At 51.4% G+C, this 8,253-nt stretch overlaps 1 protein-coding gene across 1 annotated transcript; it reads right to left on the reverse strand.

The window, feature by feature from the left end:
* Positions 1–4,842: 4,842 nt before the first annotated feature.
* Positions 4,843–8,026, reverse strand: LOC112077898 (uncharacterized; the record flags this gene model as incomplete). The annotated part of the gene is made up of 2 exons (XM_070441870.1): positions 5,781–8,026; positions 4,843–4,946 (listed from the first exon to the last, which is right to left on the reverse strand). Coding segments are annotated over exons 1-2 (2,350 nt in total), but the record flags the coding sequence as incomplete, so codon positions are not given.
* Between the last annotated feature and the right edge of the window lie 227 nt (positions 8,027–8,253).

Consider the following 8,253-nt stretch of genomic DNA (forward strand, 5'->3'; position numbering starts at 1 on the left):
CGGGAATGTGAAAATGGCTAGCAGTTAGTGAGGCGCGCTAATAGCGTTCAATCGGTTACGTCACTCGCTTTGAGACCTTGAAGTAGTGTGGTTCCCCTTGCTCTGCAAGGCCGCGGCCTTTGTGGAGCGATGGGTAACGATGCTTCGTGGGCGACCGTTGTTGATGTGTGCAGAGGGTCCCTGGTTCACACCCAGGTCGGGGGGGGACGGACTAAACCTGTAATGGCATCCTGCACCTTACAGGATCAAAGTGAGAGCACAGCGGGAAAGCTCTCTCTCTGTGATGACTCTCCATCCTGAGTGAGTCTGATCACACTCTTCAAACTGTCCTGCAGACAACGATAGTCATCCCCCCCCCCCAACACGGAACACACAGAGCTGGAGAAAGACATGGTGGAGATCAGAATCCATACAATCAAGACAGAACAAACCCACAAAACAGACCAGCACAACAACACCCCCTCAACAAGACCTGGAGGCAGAAGGTGGAGATGGACGGCTGTCTGAGAGAGCTGCCTGCTCTACGGACTGAGGTAAGAGAACTTAAAGAGGCACACATGGCACTGAAGGACGAGGTCAGAAAGCTGAGTGTGACAGGAGCAGAACCCCCCCCCCCCCCCAGACAAACCAGCAGAACAGCCAGCCCAGACCCAGACCAGAACCTCAACACCACAATGGTGGAAATCTGTCCTTTGGTCTGATAAATCCAAATTTGAGATTTTTGGTTCCAACCGCTGTGTCTTTGTGAGACGCGGAGTAGGTGAACGTATGATCTCCGCATGTGTGGTCCCACCAAGAAGCATGGAGGAGGAGTGTGATGGTGTGGGGTGCTTTGCTGGTAACACTGTCTGTGATTTATTTAGAAATTCAAGCACAATAACCAGCATGGCTACCACAGCATACTGCAGTGATACGCCATCCCATCTGGTTTGCACTTAGTCTGACTATCATTTGTTGTTCAACAGGACAATGACCAACACACCTCCAGGCTGTGTAATGGCCATTTGACCAAGAAGGAGAGTGATGGAGTGCTGCATCAGATGACCTGGCCTCCACAGTCACCCGACCTCAACCCAATGAGATGATGTGGATGAGTCGGACCGCAGAGTGAAGGAAAATCAGCCAACAAGTGCTCAGCATATGTGGAACTCCTTCAAGACTGTTGGAAAAGCATCCAGGGGAAGCTGGTGAGAGAATGCCAAGAGTGTGCAAAGTTGTCAACAAGGCAAAGGGTGACTACTTTGAAGAATCTAAATATATTTGATTTGTTTAACACTTTTGGTTACTACATGATTCCATGTGTGTTATTCATAGTTTTATGCTATTATTTACAATGTAGAAAACAGGGAAAAAACTAATCTCTCTCTTACCTAAGAGGTATGTATCAGATGCTCAACATACTCTGCTCACACCTAATGTGATGATTGGGCCTAAACCACACAAAAACAACACTAGACCCTATGGAACACAAAGCTTTTACTATCTCATCCTGGAATATACAAGGTATGAGGTCATCTGCCTTCGGCCTAAAGAGCAGGAACCTGGACTTCATCCAAGAAATCGGAAATACAGACATTGTCATCCTACAAGAAACATGGTGTAGAGGAGACAGGCCCACTGGTTGCACTCTAGGTTACAGAGAGCTGGTAGTCCCACTCCACTAAACTACCAGGTGTGAAACAGGAAAGAGACTCAGGGGGTATGCTAATTTGGTATAGAGCAGACCTAACCCCCTCTTTGAAAATAGTCAAAACAGGAACAATTTACATCTGGCTAGAAATTAACAAAGAAATGATCTCAACAGAGAAAAATGTCTTCAAGTGTACTACCTATATCCCCCCAATAGAATCCCCACACTTTAACGATGACAGCTTCTCCATCCTATAGGGGATGATCAACAATTTCCAGGCTCAGGGACATGTACTAGTCTCTGGCGACCTAAATATCAGAACTGGACAAGAATCCGACACCCTCAGAAAAGAGTAAAAAACGTACTATAAGGTGACAGCATTCCCGCCCCTATGCCCAAACAATACCAAAACAGTTCACAACTCAGCTCTGTCAAACACTGGGTATGTAAATAGTCAAAGGTAGGCTCCGAGGATAGGTACACCTATAGCTCATCTCTTGTCAGTAGTACTGTAGACTACTTTATCACTGACCACTGAACAGAGCTTTGCTCATTTATGAGGCATCAAAGCCAAAGGAACTGAATAATATTAAGAAATGCTATAGATGGAAGGAAAATAGTTTGGAAATCTACCAAAAAACAATTAGGCAACAACAAATTCAATCRCTTCTAGACAAGTTCCTGGACAAAAGGTTTCACTGTAATAGTGAAGGTGTAAACTTGGCAGTAGAAAACCTAACCAGTATATTAGACCTCTCAGCTTCCCTATCAAATCTAACAATGTCAAGCAGACAACCTAAGAAAATTAACAACAATGACAAATGGTTTGATGAYGAATGCAAAAACCTAAGAAAGAAATTGAGAAACCTGTCCAACCAAAAACATAGTTCCAGAAGAGCTGAGTCTACACCTTCACTATGGTGAATCACTAAAACAGAAATACACTACGGGAAAGAAGGAACGGCAGGTCAGACATCAGCTCAATGTCATTGAAGAATCCATAGAATCTAACCACTTCTGGGAAAACTGGAAAACTCTAAACAAACAACAACACGAAGAGTTACCTATCCAAAATGGAGATGATAAACCAGAGAGCGAGAGGAAGAAAGCAGGAGAGAGAGAGGAAGAAAGCAGGAGAGAGAAAGAGAGAGAAAGAGAAAGTGAGAGAAAGAGAGAGAAAGAGAGAAAAAGAGAGAAAGAGAAAAAGAGAGAGAGAGAGAGAGAGAGAGAGAGAGAGAGAGAGGAAGAACGCAGGAGAGACTAAGATTGATTAGGCTGATCTATTGATCTTGTCTGAGTTCACGCGTTTCTAACTGCATTGTTGGACGTCTCACATCCCCAGATGTACATTTACATCAATGTCTTATAGTACACACACACACACACTATCACACACACTCTCACACACACACAAATCTCACACACAAACACACAATCACACACACACACACACACTCTCACACACTCTCCCACACACACACACACGCACACAAACACACATAAACACACACACATATCTTAACACGCCAACAGCTTATCCAAGTGTGACACTAGTTACCCTAACAGTTCAATAAGGATGCATAAGTCAAATGAAAACTTGAATGATTGCATCTTAATTCATTGTTCTTCTTCAACAACTAAAACAAAACAAACCCTGGATAAATATAATGGCGCTTTGACAATACAACAACATATGACGATCAATGGCTATCCGTCACCATCATAGAAAGAGGCCCATTCCAAATCATTAGGCTACGTCATTCTACTAAGAGGTCTTAACAGTGATAAACCTTTTGAATGGCCGCCCAATATGCTTCCTGTGGTTAACTGGATATTATGTAAATAAGTGGCGGAATATTCCATCTAAAACCTTTGGAATTCATATTCAGGCAGTCCTTCAACACCATAGGCACAGGAAAAGGGAGGAAAATGTGACTGAAAGTAACAGTGTGTGTGTGTGTCTGTTGCCTCTACATTTCCTGAAGGAGGGGAGGAGGAAGAAGCCATTTGAATAGAATCACGCTACATAGAAAGCAGCAGCTGTCAAGACAGACAGACAAACGGTTGTAACACTGAAAGAGCCACTAACCCCTAACCAGCTCCATGTGCTGCAGACAGACAGACAGACAGACAGACAGACAGACAGACAGACAGACAGACAGACAGACAGACAGACAGGACAGGACAGACAGACAGACAGACAGGGACAGACAGACAGACACAGACAGACAGGATCAGCAGGCAGGCAGATCAGACAAGACAGAACAGACAGACAGACAGACAGACAGACAGAGCAGAAGCAGGACAGAGCAGACAGACAGACAGCAGCAGACAGACAGACAGACAGACAGACAGACAGGAGCAGACAGACAGACAGACAGACAGACAGACAGACAGACAGACAGCAGACAGACAGACAGACAGAGCAGCAGGCAGGACAGGCAGACAGGAAACCCCAGACTATACAGTAGTACAGAGGGTATAGTTGTACTGTCGCACTGGAAGAGACAGGAATTCAATCCATTCTCTATCTCGCTCTAGCCTCTGAAATACAGACAGAGGCAGAGAGGAACCTGCTAAATTGCTGAGTAGCTGAAAAGGATCCTGGCAGACGTCCATCCTTGAAAAGGAGAGAGAGGAAAGAGGGAATAGAAGAGAAAGAGAGAGTGATAGAAATAGAGAGATAAAGAGAGATAGAGAGACCCCTCAGCCTCATGCCTGCTAGCCCGGCAAGGGAAGACAAGCCAACAGAGCCCACACACACTTCTTGACCTGCAGGCCACACACACACTACATGGTCACTGAGTGTATCAACTCTCACTGAAGCCAATGCACGCTACCTGTCTCAGTCTCAACCTCTTCAATGATACACTTTGTATCCTGTTGACACCAGTGTACTGTGGGGCTGGACCTTAAGTATTGCACATCCAAAGGCCTGGATTTGTGAATGTGTCTTGGCAACAACATCCTTTTCACCAGCTTGTATGAGTGCGTGTGTGTGTCCGTGCATGTGTTGGTTGGAGAGTGAACACGTGTGATTGCATATGAGTGTGTGTGCTGTGTGTGTGTTTGTTTTGTGTGTGTGTGTGTGTGTGTGTGTGTGTGGTCCTCAATGTGTGGGCATTACACGCAAACGCAGACACACACTCACACACACTCACACTTGGATGTGAGGGCTACATGCCTGGAGGGTGGCTGTGTTAATGGCTCACCTGGCATCACTGCCACCTCCTCAGAGGTTGTGAGCCTGGCATGAGCACAGTGGGCAGAGAAGGGGGCTGCCTCGTCCAGCTGCTGCCCAGGTGACAGAGGCTGCCTGGGGGAAGGAAGGGAGGGAGGGAACTAGGAGAGGATGGAGGGATGGATTGAAGAGTATAGAGGGATGGAGGGATGGATTGAAGAGCAATAGAGGGATGGAGGGAGGTTTGAAGAGAAATAGAGGGATGGAGGGGAGTGTTGAAGAGAAATAGAGGGATGGAGGGATGGATTAGGGGCGCTGATTAGGGAGGAGTGGAGTGAGGGGTGGAGGGGAAGGGGAAGATGGTACAGTGACTACGGAAGAGTGGAGAATGGAGGAATGAAAGGGTGAAGAGAAGGGAGGATAAGGACAGTGACTAGGGAAGCGTGTAGGATAGAGGGATGAAAGGGTGAAGAAGAAGGGAGGATAAGGACAGTGACTAGGGAAGAGTGGAGAATGGAGGGATGAAAGGGTAAAGAGAAGGGAGGATAAGGACAGTGACTACGGAAGAGTGGAGAATGGAGGATGAAAGGGGAAGAGAGAGAGGATAAGGACAGTGACTAGGGAAGCGTGTAGGATAGAGGGATGAAAGGGTGAAGAGAAGGGAGGATAAGGACAGTGACTAGGGAAGCGTGTAGGATAGAGGGATGGAATGAACAGTGGAGGAGAGGATAGGGAGCAGCAGGTATTACCTCTCTCTCCATCCCCAGGGAGGCAGCATTATGCCCATGAATACTAACAACCCAGGATGAGAGGACATGCTGGGGTACAGGGGACTGGTGGGTGTCCTGCCTGCTGGATGAGAGGACATGTTGGGTACAGGGGACTGGTGGGTGTCCTGCCTGCTGATGAGAGGACATGCTGGGGTACAGGGGACTGGTGGATGTCTGCCTGCTGGATGAGAGGACATACTGGGGTACAGGGGACTGGTGGTGTCCTGCCTGCTGATGAGAGGACATGCTGGGGTACAGGGGACTGTGGGTCCTGCCTGCTGGATGAGAGGACATGCTGGGGTACAGGACTGGTGGGTGTCCTGCCTGCTGGATGAGAGGACATGGTGGGGTACAGGGGACTGGTGGGTGTCCTGCCTGCTGGATGAGAGGACATGCTGGGGTACAGGGGACTGGTGGGTGTCCTGCCTGCTGGATGAGAGGACATGGTGGGTACAGGGGACTGGTGGGTGGTCCTGCCTGCTGGATGAGAGGACATGCTGGGGTACAGGGGACTGGTGGGTGTCCTGCCGGCTGGATGAGAGGACATGGTGGGGTACAGGGGACTGTGGGTGTCCTGCCGGCTGGATAGAGGATATGGTGGGGTACAGGGGACTGGTGGGTGTCCTCCGGCGGATGAGAGGACATGCTGGGGTACAGGGGACTGGTGGGTGTCCTGCCGGCTGGATGAGAGGACATGGTGGGTACAGGGACTGGTGGGTGTCCTGCCGGCTGATGAGAGGATATGGTGGGGTACAGGGGACTGGTGGGTGTCCTGCCGGCTGGATGAGAGGACATGCTGGGGTACAGGACTGGTGGGTGTCCTGCCTGCTGGATGAAGGACATGGTGGGGTACAGGGGACTGGTGGATGTCCTGCCTGCTGGATGAGAGGACATTGCGGGTACAGGGGACTGGTGGTGTCCTGCCTGCTGGATGAGAGGACATGGTGGGGTACAGGGGACTAGGTGGATGTCCTGCTGCTGGATGAGAGGAATGCTGGGGTACAGGGGACTGATGGGTGTCCTGCCTGCTGGATGAGAGGACATGTGGGGTACAGGGACTGGTGGGTGTCCTGCCTGCTGGATGAGAGACATGCTGGGGTACAGGGGACTGGTGGGTGTCCTGCCTGCTGGATGAGAGGACATGGTGGGGTACAGGGGACTGGTGGTGTCCTGCCTGCTGGATGAGAGGACATGCTGGGGTACAGGGACTGGTGGGTGTCCTGCCGGCTGGATGAGAGAGGACATGGTGGGGTACAGGGGACTGGTGGGTGTCCTGCCGGCTGGATGAGAGGATATGGTGGGGTACAGGGGACTGGTGGGTGTCCTGCCGGCTGGATGAGAGGACATGCTGGGGTACAGGGGACTGGTGGGTGTCCTGCCGGCTGGATGAGAGGACATGGTGGGGTACAGGGGACTGGTAGGTGTCCTGCCGGCTGGATGAGAGGATATGGTGGGGTACAGGGGACTGGTGGGTGTCCGCGGCTGGATGAGAGGACATGCTGGGTACAGGGGACTGGTGGGTGTCCTGCCTGCTGGATGAGAGGACATGCTGGGGTACAGGGGACTGGTGGTGTTCCTTCCGGCTGGATGAGAGGACATGCTGGGGTACAGGGGACTGGGTGGTGTCCTGCCTGCTGGATGAGAGGACATGCTGGTGTACAGGGGACTAGGTGGTGTCCTGCCTGCTGGGATGAGAGGACATGGTGGGGTACAGGGGACTGGTGGGTGTCCTGCCGCTGGATGAGAGGATATGTGGGGTACAGGGGACTGGTGGGTGTCCTGCCGCTTATGAGAGGATATGGTGGGGTACAGGGGACTGGGGGTGTCCTGCCGGCTGGATGAGAGGATATGGTGGGGTACAGAGGGACTGGTGGGTGTCCTGCCGGCTGGATTAGAGGACATGCTGGGGTACAGGGACTGGTGGGTGTCCTGCGTGGATAGAGACATGTGGGTACAAGGGACTGGTGGGGTCCTGCCTGTGGATGAGAGGACATGGTGGGGTACAGGGGACTGGTGGTGTCCTGCCTGCTGGATGAGAGGCATGGTGGGGTACAGGGGACTGGTGGGTGTCCTGCCTGCTGGATGAGAGGACATGGCTGGGGTACAGGGGACTGGTGGGTGTCCTGCCTGCTGGATGAGGGACATACTCGGGGTACAGGGACTGGTGGGTGTCCTGCCGCTGGATGAGAGGACATGGTGGGGTACAGGGGACTGGTGGGTGTCCTGCCGGCTGGATGAGAGGATATGCTGGGGTACAGGGGACTGGTGGGTGTCCTGCCGGCTGGATGAGAGGACATGCTGGGGTACAGGGGACTGGTGGTGTCCTGCCGGCTGGATGAGAGGACATCTGGGGTACAGGGACTGTGGGTGTCCTGCCGGCTGGATGAGAGGACATGCTGGTACAGAGGGACTGGTGGGTGTCCTGCCTGCTGGATGAGAGGACATGCTGGGTACAGGGGACTAGGTGGATGTCCTGCCTGCTGGATGAGAGGACATGGTGGGGTACGCGGGACTGGTGGGTGTCCTGTCCGGCTGGATGAGAGGATATGGTGGGTACAGGGGACTGGTGGGTGTCCTGCCGGCTGTTGAGAGGATATGGGTGGGTACAGGGACTGGTGGGTGTCTGCCGGCTGGATGAGAGATATGGTGGGTACAGGGGACTGGTGGGTGTC

Source organism: Salvelinus sp. IW2-2015, unplaced genomic scaffold, assembly GCF_002910315.2.
Source record: "Salvelinus sp. IW2-2015 unplaced genomic scaffold, ASM291031v2 Un_scaffold5031, whole genome shotgun sequence".
Lineage (NCBI taxonomy): Eukaryota > Metazoa > Chordata > Actinopteri > Salmoniformes > Salmonidae > Salvelinus > Salvelinus sp. IW2-2015.